This window comes from Rhamphochromis longiceps, linkage group LG17 (genome assembly GCF_057381845.1).
Source record: "Rhamphochromis longiceps isolate RC_006_pf linkage group LG17, R_longiceps_female_GT1.1, whole genome shotgun sequence".
Lineage (NCBI taxonomy): Eukaryota > Metazoa > Chordata > Actinopteri > Cichliformes > Cichlidae > Rhamphochromis > Rhamphochromis longiceps.
The window spans coordinates 42,893,680-42,915,353 of record NC_140573.1 but is presented as its reverse complement, the minus strand read 5'-3'; the positions used below and the strand labels follow the sequence as shown (position 1 = coordinate 42,915,353).

At 44.0% G+C, this 21,674-nt stretch overlaps 1 protein-coding gene across 1 annotated transcript in view; it reads right to left on the bottom strand.

Annotated features, from left to right (window-relative positions):
* Window positions 1-21,674, bottom strand: part of LOC146650304 (pleckstrin homology domain-containing family A member 5-like) — a 160,744-nt gene that overhangs the window by 29,179 nt on the left and 109,891 nt on the right. The window contains exons 11-17 of the mRNA XM_085386144.1: window positions 20,259-21,371; window positions 16,033-16,319; window positions 15,245-15,483; window positions 14,345-14,428; window positions 12,631-12,750; window positions 9,534-9,587; window positions 2,928-3,017 (exon numbers count right to left, since the gene is read on the bottom strand). Of these exons, the coding sequence (XP_085242270.1) occupies window positions 2,928-3,017; window positions 9,534-9,587; window positions 12,631-12,750; window positions 14,345-14,428; window positions 15,245-15,483; window positions 16,033-16,319; window positions 20,259-21,371 (1,987 nt within the window). The remainder of the gene's footprint in view (window positions 1-2,927; window positions 3,018-9,533; window positions 9,588-12,630; window positions 12,751-14,344; window positions 14,429-15,244; window positions 15,484-16,032; window positions 16,320-20,258; window positions 21,372-21,674) is intronic.

The window sequence follows — 21,674 nt, the reverse complement described above, 5'->3', positions numbered from 1 at the left end:
TTAGTATCATGGTTGCTAGGCAACCTGGGCAGCGCAACGGAGGCTAGATCGCCCATTTCACAAGCCTCGCACTTCCGGCCTTAGCGGTCTTTGAGTACGCGGCCCTTGAGGATCGTTGAGGCTGCGTACTTTAAGGCTGCTGACCCTGAATTGGGATACAGACACAGCTTCTTCTTCTTCGGGGTTTAATGGCAGCTGGCATCCTTGTACATGCAGTGCTGCCATCTTCTGTTTCAGTCCGTTATTACACTCTTAAATCCTGCTACTTATTCCTGCGTCTTTTGGGATCTTACAAAGCTTCAAACGACGCGTCGACTATTAAATCAGTCGTCGACGATTTTGATAGTCGACTAATCGTGACCGTGGCTCAGGGGGTTGGGAATCGCATCTGTAACCGGAAGGTCGCCGGTTCGATCCCTGGGCTCTCTGTCCTGGTCGTTGTGTCCCTGGGCAAGACACTTTACCCTACTTGCCTACTGGTGTTAGCCAGAGGGGCCGATGGCGCGATATGGCAGCCTCGCCTCTGTCGGTCTGCCACAGTCAGCTGTGGCTACAACCGTAGCTGCCTCCACCAGTGTGTGAATGTGAGAGTGAATGAATAGTGGTATTGTAAAGCGCTTTGGGTGCCTTGAAAAGCGCTATATAAATCCAATCCATTATTATTATTACTAGTCGACTAATCGTGGCAGCCCTACTACAAAGCATACAAAAGATGAATGTACCCTCTGGGCGTTAAAGCACACGCACCAGAGCCACAGACTTGTTTTCTGTCCTTCAGAGAAAGACTCCTGTGGCAGACGTCTATGGACTGCTTGTAACATGTCCTCACTAAACACATCCCCATGAGATTTACTATCAAATCTTATTCAACACAACACAGCGTTCATTCACTAACTTACTGTGTGATTTAAGATTCACCATAATCACCATGTAGTGTAGATTTTAGTGCTCCAGTAGAACCAGTCCATGTACCATTTACCTAAATGTGTCCTCCACTGCTGCGGACTTCAAGGAAGGAGTGTGAGCCACACTGCGACAGTAACTGAAAGGCTGATGATCATTTGATCCAGCTTCACATTTTAACTGGATACTTTATGTAATGGATCAGAAAAAAATGCCTAACAAATAAATGTCTTAGACGTGTGTTAGGTAACAACAGGAAACAGCCCACGAGTCTGTCTCCTGCTTCACACTGAAAATCAAAAATTCTCTTAAAGTTAAGAAGTCTCTTAGAAGTTTAAAAAACAACAAAAACCTAACATCACCTGTAAAGCTCACTGACTAACATTTTCTACCTGTTTGTTTAGTTTGTGCATAAACAGAAATGTAAAATTACCAATCTGTGGTCTCAGGGAAAGCTCAAGTGTGTTGAAAACATCCCTGCTCTAATGATCTCTGCTGCTGTCACTGCAGATCCACAGTGCAGTGGTTTATAAATTCACGTAGCAAGCAAATGGCTACTAGTTCCTTTGGGGGTGCATCAAAAAGGGCATGTGCCAAATCAAGCATGTTGTGGTCTCGTGACAAGGAAAATTTGAAGGTACCATTAACTGTGTGCAGAGTAAAAGCGTGATTCCCAGATCACGAGAGATTCTACTTTTACTAATGAGTGACTAAAGAGTGGAACCAAGTCCACAGAGATAACCCCATGCCATAATCCCCCCTCCACCAAACTTGGCACAATGCAGTCAGACAAGTACAGTTCTTCTGACAACAACCAAACCCAGACTCGTTCATTGGCTTGCCAAATGGAGAAGCATGATTCATCACTCCAGAGAGCACATCTCCACTGCTCTAGAGTACAGCGGCAGTGTGCTTGAATGCAGCTGCTTGGTCACAGGAACCCACAGGAAGTTCTCTGCGCTCTGCTCTCTAGCTAAGCTGAAGTTTGGAGGTCTGTGGAGGTTGACTTAGCAGAAAGCTGGCAGCCTCTGTGCACTATGTCTCGATGCACACTCAATCATCCAGGCCCCATCCTATCACAGTACTAAAGTGGACTTCACTGAGCTCCTGAAAGCAACCACTCTGCATGCCTTGGTGGTTGACCTTATGAGCCTGTGTAAAACGATTATACATGAATTCAGCGGTTTGGATGGGTTAGTGAAGACTTTTGGCAATATAGAGCAGTTCCAGCTTATAACTCAACCTAAAACATCGACTGTCCTGAGATTGACCAACTGTGTCCTTCTGCTTCTACCCATGTACAGATTCTTTGGTATTCTTGTAAAGAAATCTGACACGGTTTCCTGAAATGTCATGTCAGTTTTTAGTTTTCAAAAAAACAAACCTGTAATACAAACACATTAAACCAGTCAAGCATTCCCCAAGTAAACCTCAACAATAAACACTGCTGTGTGACGGGAGACGCCATCGCTCTGACACTCATTGCAGCCACAAATCATGCTCAGTTCCAGGTGCATAAAGAAAGGAAAGCAGTGAAATGAGATGTGCAGGAAACAAAAAGAACGTCACATACACTTCAAACATTGCAATAGGTGAAACATAGGAAGGATCACTGTGGAACAACTGACAGATGAACTGACTGCATCCAAAACATGATAACTAGGTTAACAGTGGAGGGGATGATGTGGATAGACAACTACTGGAAACATCTGGCTTGAGTCTGCTCCCCCTCATTCAAAAATATAGAGTTCTGCAAGAAATAACTTGGACGTAAACTTTGGATAAGAAAACCAAACGACCAAGATTTATCAGCAGCAATAGTTTCATAAATGCATATTCCTCTAAATGTTTGATATTTCATGTTGAGAGGGGATTTTTCACTTTAAAAATGAATAAATAAATGACTTGCTGAACGAAATCGTGCAACTTTGGTGCTCCAGCATGTAAAGATAAACTGAAGGTTGACTGTGTGACACGTCCCTAACAGAGATGCCTGCACAGTGACTCAAGCCAGAACCTGCCTAAGACCTTACTTGCTGGTAGAGTTGTGGCCTTGGTGCAGAGTTCTCAATCATAGTGTGAATCATGAAGATTAGAGGCTCATTCTCCTTCGTCTAGCGGAGCGCCGTGGAGAAAGAAGATACAGTGATGTAATAACACAGCTATAACTGTTGCTGGAGGATGAAATACTGTTTAATAACTGCTTTGTAAACAAAACTGGAAGACAAAAAGTAGGATAAACACACCTGTCACAGTTTAGTGTTCTGTCACTCCACCTCTGACCAATCTTATTCTAAAGCCTTTCTGATCAATCCTAACTCTCACCTCAAATCTATAATAACCTGCAAAGAAATGTCAGGTCATGTATACAACCAAAGAGCAATATTTATGATATTTCTCCAAGGAGGTGCTTTTGGATTTTTGGATGTAATTAAAAAACAACAAGTCTTCATTGAGTCAGTGGTTTCTAGGTATGACCAAGGACCAAATGATATTTGTCCCAGGTGAGGTACTGCAGTTCTCCCATAGGATTGACCTAATCACAGATTTAATGCACATACACTATGTTGCCAAAAGTATCTGCTTGCTTGCACTCACAGGCATATAAACTTGAGTGACTTCCTATTCTGAATCCATAGGGTTAAATATGATGCCAGCCCTCCCTTTGCAGCTATACCAGCTTCTGTTCTCCTGGGAAGGTTTTCCACGAGGTTTAGGAACGTGTTTATGGGAATTTTTTGGCCATTCTTTGAGATGTGCATTTGTGAGGACAGACACTGATGTTGGACTTGGCCCGGCTCGCAGTCTCTGCTCTTTTTCATCTCAATAGAGTTCTATCAGGTTGAGATCAGGACTCTTCAGTTAATCTCTTCCATAACAAGCTCACTCACTAATGTCTCTATGGACCATACTTTGTGCACTGCTGTGCAGTTATAGTGGAACTGGAATTCTCAAACTGATCCCACAAAGCTGGGAGCATGAAACTGTCCAAAATGTTTTGGTGTGGTGAAGCATTAAGAGTTGCTTTCAATGGAAAAAGGAGCTGAACTCCTCAAAAAAAAAAAAGAAAAAGAAAAAAATCCCAACTTATATACTTATATACCCCATCTTACAAACTTTACGACTGGTAAATGCAGTCAGGCAAATATCGCTCTCCTCCATCGGACTGCCAGGAAAAGTGTGATTCAGCACTCAACTGATGCTTTACATTGCACTCGGTGATATAAGGCTTGGATGCAGATACTCGGCTATGGAAACCAATTCCATGAAGGTTTTAGACACTGTTCCTCAGCTAATCTGAAGGTCGGAGGTCTGTAGTGACTGATTCTGCAGAACACTGGTCATTTCTGCACCCGCTGACCCTACTCTTTGATTTTATGTAGCCTCTACTTTGTGACTGAGTTTCTGCGATTTCTAATCCTTTTCACTTTGTTCCAATAGCCCTAACAGTTGACTGAGAACTATTTAGCAGCAAGGAAATTTCACAACTGTACTGGGTGCACTGGTGGCACGATATGGTACCATGATGGAATTCACTGAGCTCCTTAGACCAACCCATTCTCAAATAGTCTGCATGCCTGTGAGCTTAATCTTCACACCTTTGACCACGAAAGTCACTTTGATGATTTGGAGGGGTAAATGGTAAATAGCGCTTTACTAGTCCCTAAGGACTAAAAGCGCTTTACACTACAGTCATCCACCCACTCACACACTGGTGATGGCAGCTACATTGTAGCACAGCCACCCTGGGGCGCACTGACAGAGGCGAGGCTGCCGGACACTGGCGCCACCGGGCCCTCTGACCACCACCAGTAGGCAACGGGTGAAGTGTCTCGCCCAAGGGCACAACGACTGAGACTGTTGGAGCCGAGACTCGAACCGGCAGCCTTCCAATTAAAAGACAAACTGCCAACTCTTGAGCCACGATTGGTGTGTCAATACTTTTGGCAATATCGTGTAGGGTTTTAAAATTTCCGTACAATGAATATCAACTTGCAAAGACAATGAACATCAGTTTGCTTCGAATTTCAGCAGCATGAAAGTAAAGACATGTTATACACCAGCAGTCCCCAACATTTTTTTTGCACCACGGACTGGTTTATGTTCGACAATCCAGTCTGTAAGTCTGACGTCATCAGCTGTGCCTGGGCCCAGACTACGATGCAGCTCCCAAAGTCAAACAAACACTGCGGCATCACTGAGAGTTAAAAACTGTAAATTCTTTCATCTTTAATGAAATGATCAGTGGCAATAAAAACAGAGAGGCCGACAGTGAACACTGACTGATTTTAGGGGCTTGTTCAAATTAAATGGAACAAGATACAAAGTATTAAAACATGTTAAAAACACAGCAACCTTAATAAACACAGAGGGCCGGGAGGCAGGATTCATCAGGTCATCACTTAATGACCAGATATTTTCACGGACCGGCCTTTAAGGTGTTGCGTATAAATACAGCAAAATAAAACTAGTACCGGTACCAAAAAAAGAAGATTTATTCATAACACACGTGAAAAGACCCAGGGAAACAGAGTTAACGATAAAAACCGCTAGAAACCCTGAAAACCACAAGTTTCACACCAAGCCTCAACTCTCGCGGCCTGGCACCAAACGACTCACGGACCGGTACCGGTCCATGGCCCGGGGGTTGGGGACCGCTGTTATACACAGTGTATCAGAGTTTTTAGAGGCCACGATGCAAAGCACCTGCCCATAAAGCTTTCTAGGGTCCATTCACTTCTGTATTAGATGTTATACCCTTTACATTTCTATCTAAAGGTAGAATTTCATGTAGTTTCATGTTAAATAGTCATGTAGACAATTCAGACTCTGATGTGGTTTCCTTCTCTTTCTTTTCTTTTTTCTTTATGCTTGTATAAAATGTGGTGTGAGGCAAAGATAAAGGCAGAGAATAACTAAGAAAACTGAAAATAACTCCCTTCCACAAAGACTATGTTTTCACAGAAGGACGACCTTTTCAGTACTGAGCAGTCCTGTTCAATAATAGAGGGAAGGCTAGTCCTACCTAACAGGCTGAAAATAAACAGCACATTTCGATGCCTGATCCTGGTATGACATGTGCAAACTGCCAACAGATTATGTTTTCCCAGAAGGATGAGCATGCTGAAGAAGAAGAATGTGCTCAGAGATGTCAACGTCCTGGCAATCTTAAATAGCCCAGTGTGTGCAGGTCATGAAAACAACCTGGTGATAAATATCACTACAGGTTCAGACTTTTTTTTAAAGATCCAACTGAAATCTGGAATCAAAGTAATTAAAGAGAATCCAACATAACTGCATCACAGTAACAACGTGCTTCTTACAAGGAATACGTTAACAGTAGTGTAGTGTCTATAGTGTAGTGTTTATAGTGTAGTAGGGCCAGTGTTGGGGAGTAACGGAATACATGTACCGCCGTTACGTATTTAGAATACAAAATATGAGTAACTGTATTCCGTTACAGTTACCGTTTAAACAGGTGGTATTCAGAATACAGTTACTTTGTTGAAATAAATGGATTACACTGCGGTACTTGTTTCATTTTGTCGCGGGTCAGGACTGTTTGGGGTTTGTTTGACAGCTACGCTCTTTGTTCCAGGCGGCAGCGTTACGGTTGCCATGGTTACAGGGCGACGCTCTCTCTCTCTGCGACTGTGTGTTTCCTGGGTGAGAGAGCGCCTTTTTGTTGTTGTTGTTGTTGTTGTGCTAAGCTAACAGGCAGAATGCTACAAGCATAGCTCTAAAGAATGTAGCATCATGGGCAGTGTAGTCCGTGCTGCAGGGAGAATGGACTGCCATACACGTTATGGGTCTGTGAGCGCGAGGAGGGAGAAAAAGGAGAGTGGAAAGGTAGGAGTTGTCATCGAGGAAAAACGGGAGCTGGAAGCATGTAAATATAATAATAACCACTGCAGCCAAGAAGAGAGCCTGACGAGCCCAGTTGTAAGTAAGCTATTAAGACTCGACTGTACACCGTGTTCGTGTTTTCCTCCGAAACAATAAGTTCCGTTGGAGCAGCCTTTCAACGCCTCTCTCTGTCTCTCGCAAGAAAAGTTGACCCACACAACAAAGTAAAGCTATTTTTCAGCTACGAGCCGACAGGGACCCCGCCGTATTAGTCAGAGGTCCCTTTACTACAGTTCGGAGTCGCGGACCTTCAGTAATAGTAATAAATCACACAGCAATAGTACATTCACGTTGTTGTAAAAAACATGATAATATATTAAGTAATCCAAAGTATTCAGAATACGTTACTGTCATTGAGTAACGTAACGGAATACGTTACAGAATACATTTTGGGGCATGTATTCTGTATTCTGTAACGGAATACATTTTAAAAGTAACCTTCCCAACACTGAGTAGGGCTGCCACAAACGATTATTTTGATAGTCGACTAGTCACCGATTATTTTTGCGATTAGTCGACTAATCAGATCATCATCCATTGGACGTAAAACGTACAGCTTATTGCACCAGCAGCATCTGCTCTTATATAACTATCATTAGCTTACAGCTTTAAGTGTTTAAGGTCTGTGCTAACTAAAAATAAAGACAAGATGATAGTTTATTACATTTTAATGAAATTTGCAGATTGTTTCGGTGGAGTTTAATAAACTCCTTGCTATCTAAAATTTAACAGGACACCGGAGTAAATTCTTGAGCATCTCACACTTCTGATAATCAGCTGTCTGCTTGATGTTTATTCAGCTGTGTAAAAACTATAACTTTAATCTCAGACAAACCGATTTACTCAGGAACAAATACTAAAAAAGCCAAACAATAACATTTTTAAGTTATCTAAGTGACTCATATATCATGTTTAACCTGAGCAGCGAAAGACGGCGGTGGGTTTGAAAACGATGTGCCGGGAGTCCGGTGTTCTCACGGCTCTAGTTAGCCTAGCCCCCGGTTCGCTATCGAGCTAGTGGGTAACAGACGTCTCCGAAAACGTCGGAGCGCTTTTGAAAATATGCGGTGTCTTGATAAACTGAGCAGATATTTGAGGTTTACACAGCTACATTCTCGCCTGAAAATATGTTAAACGTTTATTTTGTGACCCAAAAAGATTAATAAGAGCAATATTAAAACTAACTAGCTGCCGCCATTGTTGACAACTGAGCAGAACTGTCACTACCTGATCCGTACCCCGCATGCGCGAAAGGTGTCTACTTCCGGTCGAACCGTTTTACGATAGTTACGGGTCAGAGTATCTGTCAAGATGTTAAGAATAACAAGTATCTCTTAAAATGTTTCCGATAATGAAACATTTAATATAATGTAGACAAAAACAAAAAAGTAAAAAGATAGTGACAGATCAGGACTCCCGATCCTCACTGCGCATGTGCAAAGTCGGACCGTACAAATCGGGTCTACCCGATCCGTACCGCGCATGTGCAGATGTTTTCTTCTTCTTCTGTTCGTTTAATGGCAGTTTACTCCCCAGTGTACGAGGATACCGCCACCTGCTGACTGAGCTAGTGAACCCTATTATAAACTGAATTAGCGTCATTACAAACGTGTGTTAAATTTGATTTAGTGATAGTCGAGTGTGTTTATGCTTGTCTGTGAGGAGAGGATTGTTGGAAAAGTGATGATGATGTCCGCTATCACTGTCAATTGCCAGTAAACACTTCATCTGGCTGATGAATCTTCGCGTGACATATTACAAATTCAGTATTATTAACTCTGTCATTAGGCACCATTCTTCTTATTTGACGGTGCTGTTGTTCAATCGGGGGACGCTCTCTGTTGAGGAGAAAAGCAAAAATTTGTTGCGGATACGGATTATCCATTATCCAGTCAAAAAGGAGGCAGAGCTGTTGAGAAATGCTAGGAGCTAACTGGGCGCTAACCGTGTCATTCAAATATATTGAATGTCGCAATGTTGGCAAAGAGAGGAAGTGACGTAAGATTTGCGCATGCGGGGTACCAATCGGGTTTCCGGTACGGATCGGGTAGTGGCAAGGGCTGCGCTATGAATTCTGGGACACAGCTTCTTCTTCTTCGGGGTTTAACGGCAGCTGGCATCCTTGTACATGCAGTGCTGCCATCTTCTGTTTCAGTCCGTTATTACACTCTTAAATCCTGCTACTTATTCCTGCGTCTTTTGGGATCTTACAAAGCTTCAAACGACGCGTCGACTATTAAATCAGTCGTCGACGATTTTGATAGTCGACTAATCGTGGCAGCCCTATAGTGTAGTGTTTATAGTGTTTATAGCTTCACAAACTGCGGATTCAAACAAGTAGCTGCATTATAATATAGACTTCATACTCATATATGATTCGCAACCAGTTTCAAGTCTTTGCAAGTTGAGCTTCAAACTTCATACATACTTAACGTCACTGAACCCAACAGCTATCTACAAATTAGCCCACTGAACAAAGCATTGGGCAAAAGTGCTACAAATGCTGCAGGAAGTTTGTAATGCAATTTCAGCTTCAGAATGAAAGATTCTGAATAAACACGCAAAGAAATAAAGGATAAAATAGATCATTGTAAATGTGTGTACATTTACAGAAGATTTTCTGGAAACAAGCAAATGTTCTCTTCCAGTAAGTGAAAACTGGATCTTCCCATGACTCACAAAATGTTTTATTTGATTTAAGACAAGAGGAGCAGAGTGCTCACCTGACTTTCCAGGTATATAAGGTTCCTCTGGAGATGATGGAAGAGAACATCAGTCTTCAGTAGCCAAGAAGGAAGGAGAGAAGAAATAGGAAAAGTTTGGTAGACACATTAGTACAGAGGCAAAAGCAGGAAAGGAAAAGACAAAGTTACAGAGGAAGAGTTCACAAAAACAGAAGAGAGAGAGAATGACAGCAAAGAATTTGAATCTTAACCTCAGTTTATGTACAATCGTCCCTAAATATCATTATGGCTTCCTATGTGTCTGGGGCGGCAGCAGCAAAAGTAAACACAGGAAGAAGGTGCTGCGTTCTGGACTGTTGGAGAACACAAAGCATTTACGTTCATTTGCCGTGATCTATAGTTCTTTCCTGCACTGAGAATACGAAGCATATTTGGCTACGGACGTTTTTCGCTCAAACGTGTAATTTGGATCACTTGGTGTTTCGTTCACATTCGCACCATAAATGCACCAGTCTGGAGTTCATCTGGGACCGTACGGAGAGCGTCTTCCAAAGCATCTTGGTATGGTTGTTCTGATCCACAGCCCAGCGCCATTTCTGTGTTCACACTTGCACAAACCAACTGCAGCAGGGAAAACGAAGCAGAGCTCGATTTAAACCGAACAAACACAAACTCGCTCAGCAAACTGTCCACATAAGTCATTAAATTAATATTATAATCTGATATCTATTTTTGTCACGTTCCTGGGTCCGCTCTCCAAATGTTTGTGGCTTTCTCGTGTTTGTTTCGCTCATTCCTGATGTGTTTAATGTTTCATGTGTTCTTCCTTAAACCTCTGTTATCGCTCTCGTAGACTGAGTTTAGCATTTTCATTGTTTTCTGGTTTAGTTTCTTAGTCAGATCCTGCTTGTGTTGTGTTCACGTCTGTGTCAGTTCTAGCTTCCCTTTCTGTCCGTGTTCTTCACTTCCCATCTTATTTTGCTTGTCCTTCGGCTTGCGTTAAGTTCTGTCCTGCTGTCACTTCAGCACTCCAGTGTCCCACAGCCCTAGTGTGTGTTTTAGCTTCTGTGGATACCCACACTTGATGAATTAATGACTCTTCTTTAGTTTATCACAGTCTGCATTCTGGGGCCTCACTCGCCTCCCTCACAGTTTTATAGTTTGAAACACTTGAGCTCACGCACCGCAGTAGGTTCAGGCCTACAAACTAAATTCACGACATGACGGTGGAATATCTGTCACGCCATCTCCACACGCAGCGTGGAATAACTTCTTGATCTTCAATACATAAAAGAAGACAGATACAACATACATACTGATGGGCTCAAAGCAGCACGTCATGCACGTGTCGTGTGACCATCACAGCTAAATACTAAATACTTTGTTTTAAAAAGTAAAACAAAGTATTCCTCTGTATTTGAATTATGAAGGGATTATGTTCCTGAATGTTTAAACGTGAATTCTTTATGTTCAGAATAACAAAGAAAATGAAATGATTTTACTGATTTTAAAGTTTAGACTTTGTGTTAAACCATGTAAGTCAGATATACGAGTTGTGGGTGGACATCGGCTGATTACATGTCAACAACTTTATTAGACGACCAAAATGTGAAGATGTGACGTCCGGTGAAGGAAGGTGGAGGACGGGTGAGCAGGTATAAATGTGGGGTGTAAAAGAGATTCTTCCTTTAGTCTTCTGTGCAATGAGCAGTTCAGAACATTGGATCTAAACAGGTCACCGTTTAAACTCCCCGCAGAGACGCGAGAGGGGGAACCGAAGTCCAACCTGTGAACTCATTAATCGACTTTGGGATTTTGTCTTTTCATCAGCTCATTTTTGCCGTGTTAGATGGTTGAATTGACCACATCACACTTCGACTGAATGCTGCTTTCCTATTGGGTGATTATCATGGGGATAAGTGCATCTTTGGGCCTAGTTGAGATTCAAGATTCTTTATTTGTCCCGTGCATAGTTATACAGGTGTAACACGCAGTGAAAGGTGACCTGATACGCTCCTCTGTGCAGAGAAAAAAAGAGCCTATATACAGTGAATGAGTATATACAAGTGGGTGAGTTATGTACATTATATAAATAGAAATAAAATAAAACAATCTGGATGTGCTCATCGATCTCCAAGCTCTCCTCACCAAAGACAAGAACAAACTCAGCTCAGAGTTAGTCAGATAAGTATTCAGGTGATTTGATGATTGTTTTGTGATTTTGTTTGTTTGCTTCGTCTCCTGCGAAACTTCTTTGATAACATTTCCTGCAATTAAAGTCTAAATTGTGGAAATGGACCTTTTAAGCTTTTGTGAAATAGTAAAGGTAACAGTCTGAGCATTATTCTTTATTCCTGTAAATAGCTCACACAGGCTGGCCTGGCAGTCAAAAATAACCTTTCCTCGGAGCCTGCTGTCAATTCTACTAAAATAATCCCAGAAATTACAAGTGCCACGATCCATGGGGGAGCTACAGGTGGGACTGATAGAATTTGGCTATTCAGGTTTCTTTTCTTTTGTCTGGAGGGAAGACACCTGGATGACTCGGAGGCAGTTAGGACTGGGCGACTGGACAAACCCATCCACCATTAATGCCACAACAATACTCCACAGTGACACTGTTTCTTTGTGTTTAAATAAAAAAGAGGTAAGCATAGAGTGAGGGTTAGGGAGGTGAGTCAATACAGCCGGCTGACTGCCGTCTAATTCCATGAACATGAAGACCAAGTTTGAGGGACCTCGTGAAACAGTTCTGAATCATTTGACAATCAGTATTTTTTGCTAGTTTGTGTCTACGTGCAGCACCAGCACAGTTTATCCACGCAGCTCGCTAATCTTAGAACTATCGTCTTTTGTCAAAATATGGTCACAAAAGTCAACGTAGCCGTGGTTACAGGATAACATCGAGCCATCAAGATGCCAAATCCAAATGATGGAGGTGACATCTTTTACATACAGTCTATGATTTAAACCAAAACACGAGATTTTTCCAAACCGAGCAGACACGACATCTAAACCAGACGATGAATAGCGGTCCTCTTGCAGATACATACAAATGCACACAGTGTGTGTTTTGACTGCTTGGCTGGGAAAGCACAAATACGTGCATGCACAAACACATACACTCAGAGCTGACCTTTGCGTTGTGCCCTTCCATACCAACGGCCATTAGCTGAGCTACTGTGTGTTCCCGCAGGCTGTTGAGCTCCGCCTGCTGCCGGCGAAGCTTGATCAGCAGCAGTGTCAGCTCCTCCGGCTGCACAGAGCAACACACAGAGGAGAACCACTGCAATGCATTTCTGGCTCATTTGCTAGAACAAATTAAAGGCAACTAATTAAACACAACTTCAGAGCAAAGACCAACACACACACGCGCGCACACAAACACACGCGCGCACACAAACACGCGCACGCACGCACAAACGCGCACACACACGCTCACTCACACGCACACACACGCGCGCACGCAGGCACAAACGCGCACACACACGCTCACTCACACGCACACAAGCACACACACAAACACACGCGCGCACACAGGCACAAACGCGCACACACACGCTCACTCACACGCTCACTCACACGCACACACACAAACACGCGCGCACACACGCACACACACAAACACGCGCGCACACACGCACACACACAAACACGCGCGCACACACAAACACACGCACGCACACTAACTCACACGCACACACGCACGCGCACAAACACACTCACTCACACACACGAACGCGCACACACACACACTCACACACACACGCTCACGCGCGCGCACACACAAACACACTCACTCACTCACACACACGCACGCGCACAAACACACTCACTCACACACACGAACGCGCACAAACACACTCACTCACACACACGAACGCGCACACACACACACACACACTCACACGCACACACACAAACGCGCGCGCACACACAAACACACTCACTCACCACACACACACGCTCACTCACATGCACACACACACGCTCACTCACACGCACACACGCTCACTCACTCACCACACACACACGCTCACTCACACGCACACACACACATGAACGCGTGCGCACACACACATGAACGCGTGCGCACACACACAAACACACGCACACACACTCACTCACACACACGCACTCACTCACCACACACACACACACACACACGCACTCACTCACCACACACACACACACACTCACTCACTCACACGCACTCACTCACTCACACGCACACACGCACTCACTCACCACACACACACACACACACGCACTCACTCACTCACCACACACACACACACACACACACACACACTCACTCACTCACACGCACTCACTCACCACACACACACACACACACACGCACACACACGAACGCGCGCGCACACAGACAAACACACGCACGCACACACACTCACACGCACACACTCACTCACTCACACGCACTCACTCACCACACACACACACACACACACACGCACACACACGAACGCGCGCGCACACAGACAAACACACGCACGCACACACACTCACACACAAACACACGCTCACTCACACGCGTTCTGCTGGACATTAAAAAATGAAGTTCCTGGAATTGTGGCTCTCGTTGACCTAATGACTTTACCGGAGGCTTACTCGCCAGTGAGCTCTTCATTTGGTTGCTATTTATGGTGTGATGTACAAAGACTCGATGTGACTGGCACCGATTAAAATAAAACAACACACCACTGTGTAGAAACCAGTGCAAAATGTTTAACCATCAACATTTTATAGTTGATCAAACCAAAACACAGATGTCACTCTTCTTTAACAGTGGAGGCGGAGCACACGGTGAATGTCATGGTGCTGCTTACCGTCTTGCCCTGCAGAGACTGTGGAGTGATAGTCTGAGATGGGATGCCAACTGCAATGGATCGTCGATCAGCTGTGTATCCGTACTAGAAGAGGACAGAGTTCATCACATTCACTTAAGGCAGTGTTCCTACTCTCTGTCACATATAGCTATGAGATATTTGCTCAGCTGTATGAAACCCCTGTAAACTGTAGATGTTGACAAACGTCAGACGTGAGCTTTTCAGTTTTTCCAAAGGTTTTGGTCGCTCCTCTTTTCTCTTGTATATTTCTGAAATCAAAACATCTTTATATTCCTCCATATCAGAAGAAGCCAGCTGAAGTGGTTCAGGCATCTGACAAGGATGACTCCTGAGGGGCTCCTACGTGAGGTTTTCCAGGCATATCCCACTGGGAGGAAGCTCTGGGACACACCCATGACATGCTACAAAAATTACATCTCTTGGCTGGCTTGGGAATGTCTTGTTATTTCCCCAGAAGAGCTGGAGCTTCTCACCCTCTCTATCAAGCACATTTCATGACAAACACACATGCATTTTCTCCCGCTTTCCTTTTTCTTTCTGATTTTTTCCTCCTGCCTTTTAGCTTTCACAGCCCTGTTTATGTATCTCTCTGTCCGAGTCATACCGGTCATATGGTTTGTTAATGCTCCTGTAGTGCTGCTTATACCTACCATCTCTTCAGGAACACCCTAAAGCCAGTCCACGTTAATGCCAAGAATGGACCGAGCAAAACAGCTTCACTCTTCATGTACTTATTACTGTTTAAACCAAGTAGCCTCTGCTACAGTTTAGCAGCCACACCCCAGAGCATTGGATTTTGGTATACCTTTGTTTTGTATTGAACGTCCTGCATGATGAAAGCTTAATATTTAAATGGAATTCCTGTGCCATGACCGTTACCTTCGCAAGGTGTGTCCTGTGCCGGCGATCAAGAGTCACGTCCCCCCTCAATATGGGCGAAGAAACCTCAGAGTGGGAGCTACTATGATTTTGAGCAACCTGCTGACGAGAAGGGGAGAATGTGCTGTACAGAGCCAGAGAGCCATGAGATGGGGAAGTGGGAATGGAGTGCGCCACGGCATGTTGGGAGATGTTGCCCATGGTCTTAATGCTGGGCAGCGTGCCGTAATGACCCACACCTGGAAGCACAAACAACAACACAGGAGAACGTGTCACTGTTGGCTTACCAGAACATTTAACGCTTATACAACTGGAGCAGCTTATCCAGGGCAGACAGGATGCAGGGAGTCTACAGAGCTGCTCTTGGAAAAGCAAACGTGTTTGGCACAACCAATCATTCAGGCCATGATTGAAACTGCCCGACAGGACGTAAGGCATCACATCATCCAAGAGGTTCCTCTTTAAAGTTTTTTATGGCCACTCATGTTTCTTAGCTAAAAAAATGCTCATCTGATTAAATGACATACATTTTGTTAAAAAAAAAGAAATACTGTTTTAGACAACATGGACTTGTCAATAAGGCATCTCACAACCTCACAGCCACATCCTCTCTGACAGATGGTTACTGTCTGTCATGGTCTGCTGCAGCCCATCTGTGTCATGTGTTCTTTCTAACAAGTCTTATGGGAACAACAAGAAAAAGAAACATAGGGTACTAATATAGAAAAGGCATAGGTACCATTTATACAACTTCAGAAAAGAAATCGATGTTATTTGTAAAAGTGTACCTGCTGGCTGAGCCAGACTTTGCCTGGAGAAGGCCTGCCTCTGCTGCCACTCATAGAGCTGCCACATTGTGTCATCCCTCATTGATTTTCTCTTCTCTGTTGTGCTAACAGCAGACGTGCAGGCTGGATGGAGGGCCCGGTCATATACCGAGCCTGCCACACTGCAAATGCTTTCGGGCCTCATCATGCTGTTGCGGGGCAGCGTGCGGTACCCCTGAGGGTAGCGGGGTACAATCTGGGTACGGTGGCTGGGCATGTTTCTCGGTAAAGTCTGGTACGATGTAACACTGGAAAATAAGAAAAAAATGCATATAGCTCTTTTAGTTTGTCCCTACTGCAGGGAAGGCTGGAGTGCTGGCCTTCACTCGGTATCTGGATTCAGTGTTTGGAGAGACGGCAAAAAAAGTCAGAGCTTCTGACATGTCTGAAATGTCAACTTCGTGACACCTGTTACTAAAGTGCTGGATGTACAGTAACATCTGTTCATCTGGACGTTTTCAGTGGGAGAAACATCAGGGCTGGACTGGGACAAAAAAAAAAATCAGCATTTTGACTAGTGACCGGCCCACCATGGTATTATAGGAAAAGCCATAAAGCCTTTATAATAAACTTAAACCTACACCATCCTCCCTATTCTGCTATTCTAAACAGTACTTAGAAAAAATATAAAACAACCTAATTTATAATTACATATACCTCACTAATAGGGTTGCCAACTCCCAGCAAAAAACAGAAAAGAAAAAAGTAGGGAACCACTCCCCCACCCTCGGCCTCAAGATGCTTAATTGACAAAACGTTTTTAATTTAATGCACTTATAAAGCAAATGCACAGAAATCTATTATTTTTCTCCAGTAATTAAATAGATTCAACATCTTTCTTCAGCAGAATTACAGACTGCACAGATGGTACCTTCCCAAAGGAAAGGATACTATAACTTACTAGGATATATACTAGGCTTAATATTTACTGAATACAATAATGGATTTCTACACATTTTAATCAGATTAAAACTTTGGTTGTAAGATTCAGATAATTATTTGTTAAAAGCGAGACATTTTAAATGAGAATAAGAAAGAAAAGTATTTCTTTGTGCCCCCCTCTCCCTGTTAATGCCCTACCTGCCCCCTGGCAACACTTTGCTAGATCCGCCCCTGCACAGTTACCAGCTGTCAGCTGCTTAGAAAAGGATCCTGGTGTTATTCGTCTCTCAGAAACAGTTCATAACTTCAACTCATTCATGTCACCTAAAAGGTAAACTTGTTTCTCCATCACCTGTTCAGCTCTGATGATCCAGTAAGGACATCTCCTGGTTTCATCTTCATGTTTCCCTCTCACCACATATCCAAACCGACATCATGACCAGCAGCTTTACAGCTGTGGCTCCAGCAAACATCAGCTGATACTAGAAATTAATATTAAATAAATTCTAACAACAGCTGATCAAGCCTAAACGTGCTGCTGTTGTTTAGCCCGACCTCCGCTGGTTTCCTGTTTCTGGCGCAGAGAAAAGCCGATCAGCTGATCATTGATCAGTTTCATGATTGAATTAGCAACTTTCTAGCTGAAGTAGTACGGCACAAATCGTGTTCCTTTTCACCTCAACTTTAAAGTTCGACCTCCTCGGCTGTAATTGGTCCAGCCCAGAGTCGATCATGACCAACTGGCCAATCCACCACCTTTCATTTATACCGTTAAAAAGAAAAGAAATAAAACCCCATCGGCCCATAAAAACGAAAAATGACGAGCAGCCCACCGGGCAAATGCCCGGCATGCCCGTAGGCCAGTCCAGCCCTGAGAAACGTTTCTTCATCATCAGGTGACGTCTTCAGTCCAGCTGACAGCAGGTTTCCAACCTTATAACCAGGACGACGATTCAAACCAGCAGCACTGATGAACAATGGGCTGGGAGGTCAGTTTATGATCATTAATATGCATGACCATTGATCAGCAACCACTGATCAATAACCATGAGTCCCATTCACAGAGAGTTGGGGAATGGCTGCAATCACAGCATTGTAAGGTGGTGACAGATGGACCCTTAGGCCCCTCCTCCATTCAGAGATGGTCTTTCCCTTTCCAGGTAAATGGCCTCCTCCTAATTCGAATTTACAAACAACTGTATGGTCCTTAAAAACAACTAAGGGAAACGCTGAAGAAGGTCAGGATGGAAGAATATGTCAGCACAATATGTGAGCGCACAGAAGGTTATCTAAACATTACTGTTCAGTCCTTAACTCGATAAATCCATTTAGGAAAACCTCCAAACTGAACACATGCACAACAGATCAATTTGATCCTGAATCCATCCCAGCACTATGACATGGTAGAAAGGAAGAAAGCTCTTCTGTACAACAAAACATTAAACAGTTAAACTAAACATAATGTCACCATTACAAGTCCAGCAGTTGGCGATCAACTGCTTTTGTATTCATGCTCTATCCTGTTATTGTATTTTCTCCTTTTTTACCTCCCGCCTGTCAGCTTAGACATAACTGTAATAATATAAATAAGACTGATAGAAATGAATACATAAACAGATAAAAATAACACGTGAACAACAGGAGCCTGTAGTGAATTTGTAGAGCTCATCTTGGAAAATTACTGATTACAATTCTGATTGCAAAAGCTGCCAGAAAAGACAGGCTAAACAAAAAAAAAAAAAAGCAAGAAAAAACTTACAATCAGGGAACCATCTCTATATCTGCGTCTCTCTCCATCACCTAGCTTGGGAGTCATTGAGTGCTCCGATTACCACGGGGACCGCCGTTACCTTCACCCTCCACATCTTCTCCAGCTCTTCTCTGAGCCCTTGGTATTTCTCCAGCTTCTCGTGTTCCTTCTTCCTGATGTTGCTGTCATTGGGAACCGCTACATCGATCACTACGGCCGTCTTCTTCTGTTTGTCTACCACCACTATGTCCGGTTGGTTAGCCACCACCATTTTGTCCGTCTGTATCTGGAAGTCCCACAGGATCTTAGCTCGGTCATTCTCCACCACCCTTGGGGGCATCTCCCATTTTGACCTCGGGACTTCCAGGTTATACTCGGCACAGATGTTCCTGTACACTATGCCGGCCACTTGGTTATGGCGTTCCATGTATGCCTTGCCTGCTAGCATCTTGCACCCTGCTGTTATGTGCTGGATTGTCTCTGGGGCATCTTTACACAGCCTGGGGTCTTGCCTGCTGTGATGGACCCCTGAAACCCTCCATGCATCGTCAGGAGCTTTCTTGTCTTCATGTCAGTGGCTTCTATCTCCTCCTTTGGCCAACTTACTATCCCAGCAGGGTACCTGATCACAGGCAGGGTGTAGGTGTTGATAGATGGTTGCAGCTTTCCTAGTGGCCTCTTCATGGTTCCCATTTGTCTGTGGGATCCCCAAGTACTCTATGTCTGCAATGTTGCCTTCTGGTAGTTCAGAATCAGAAAGGGTTTTATTGCCAAATGTTGAGCAGGTTTACAACATTAGGAAATTGCTGCGGTGCTTAGTGCAAACATGCTGTCATAAACGCTTAAATAGATATAAAAATAAAAATAAGAATAAGAATTAAAAGTGCTAAGTAGATTCAATCCCCTCAGTTCGGACTACCTTCCCTCTCTTTGATACCATCCGACTACATTCTCCAGTCCGAACGACATCCCGATGTCATTGCTGTAGATCCTGGTGGTGTGGATCGGTGAATCGATGTCTCGTTCACTCTTGGCATACAGCTCGATGTCATCCATGTACAGGAGGTGGCTCAAGATTGCTGCTTTCCGTAGACGGTATCCGTAGCCAGTCTTGTTAATGATCTCACTGAGGGGGTTCAGGCCTATGCAGAACAGCAGTGGGGACAGAGCATCTTGGTAGATCCCGCACTTGATGGTGGGAAAAAGTCACTGGCCATTCACCGCATGACAAACACTAAGAGCTTTGATCTTTACGATCTAGAAATAACACTCCCAGTTCGACACAATCATTTAGTCCTTTGGAGCCCACAAAATGGAAAAATAGAAAAGTATATTCAGCAGTGAAGTGTGTTACACCTGGAATGTACAAAGATTAGCTTCTAAAATAAGTAGCTAGAAAGTGAGCTGCATCCACATCCCGTGTGAAGCTAATCTCTATGTTGAGGTTTGGTTCAATGCCTATACTTATGTTACTTATGCGACGGTGTATTTTGAATGTTTTCCTCCCTCTTTGTTAAAGTTTTAAATGTACTGAATGAAAAGTTGCTTTGCTCACCTCTTTGGGTTATCGTCCATTCCTCTCCTTTGCGGATGGACCCAGTGCTCCAGCTGCTGAATGGAGTTGGTCCTGGACAAACCCTTTTCTGGCTCCTGGACTGGAGCTGGAGACTTTACGGGAACCCTGGCCAGGTTGCCATCCACCTCTGTGGGGCTGCAGTCCCTTTGCTGCTCGCCTGTCCCACACCCTGAGCCACTGACCTGTGCAGGTTTCTGGGCGCTGATGTTGGCCTGGTTCTGGCGAGACGCAGACACCGCAGCTGCGATGGCGGCAGCCTGGGCTGGTTGTAGCTTGATGCTGTTGATTTTAGTCAGAGCCCTGTCGGTGCTCGGATCTCTCTGAAAGCCGTATTTATCACAAACCGTAGCACATTTCTCTGCGTCCCTCAGAGTCGCGTATTTATCCCCCTCTCGAAACGAGCTGTATCTCTTAATTTCTTTCATAGTGTTGTATTTGTCCATAACTTGTATAGTGCCATATTTATTATCCTTCTCCCTCATAGTGCTGAACCTTTCAGTTTCCTTTAATGACAGCTGTCTCTTGACCTCCTTTTGAGAGAGGCACTTTTTTCCATCTTTCTGGAGCGTGTGTCGGTCGCCTACTTTCTGCAGCGCGTACTTTTCTCTGTCTTTTGCGAGCAGATACTTCTCCCCATCTTTGGAGGGTGCGTACTTTTCCTCAGCCGGCGTCACCGCGTGTTTATCATCCGTTTTACGGACGCCGCACTTCTCCAGATCTCTGTGAATGGTGTACACTTTTTCATCTTTCTGCAGCGAGTATTTCTCCCCATCCTTTCTCAGGAGGTACTTTTCTCCATCCTTGTGCAGGAGATACCTATCTCCATCCTTCTGCAGCATGTAGCTCACGCCCTCTTTCTTCAGAGAGTACCTTTCTCCCTCCCGCTGTAAGGTGTAGTACTCTTGCTCCCTCTGGTCATTGTGTTTCACAACATCTTTTTGCCATTTGTCGTCGACCTGCGACAGGGAATGTTGACACGCAGGTTCTCGATTGCGTTCGTTGTTCTGGATCTCGGGCCGTGTGAGGACTCTGTGGTTCAGCAGGTTGTTCAGCTCTTGAGGTCTCCGCTGGTCCCCTTTCAACTTGTCCGTTCTGTGACAGAAAAAACAGGAAGTGGAATTCAGCAAAATAAGGAAAGACATTTATTGTAACAATCCCTGTGTGAGTGAGACAGCTCCTCTCGCCTTCTGTCAACCTTTTCGAGTCCACGATTTCTCAGAAGTTTCATATTTTTGTCAAAAAAACCCTCTAATGATGCAAAACTGCAGGGAGTATGTGCTCAGTGGAGTTTCTTTAATTACTTAAAAGTATCCTTTATTTAGAGCAGAGCCTTAATGAAGCATCGCAATGAACAAATACAGAATAATACAGATTCGAGCATTGATGTGTGGTTTT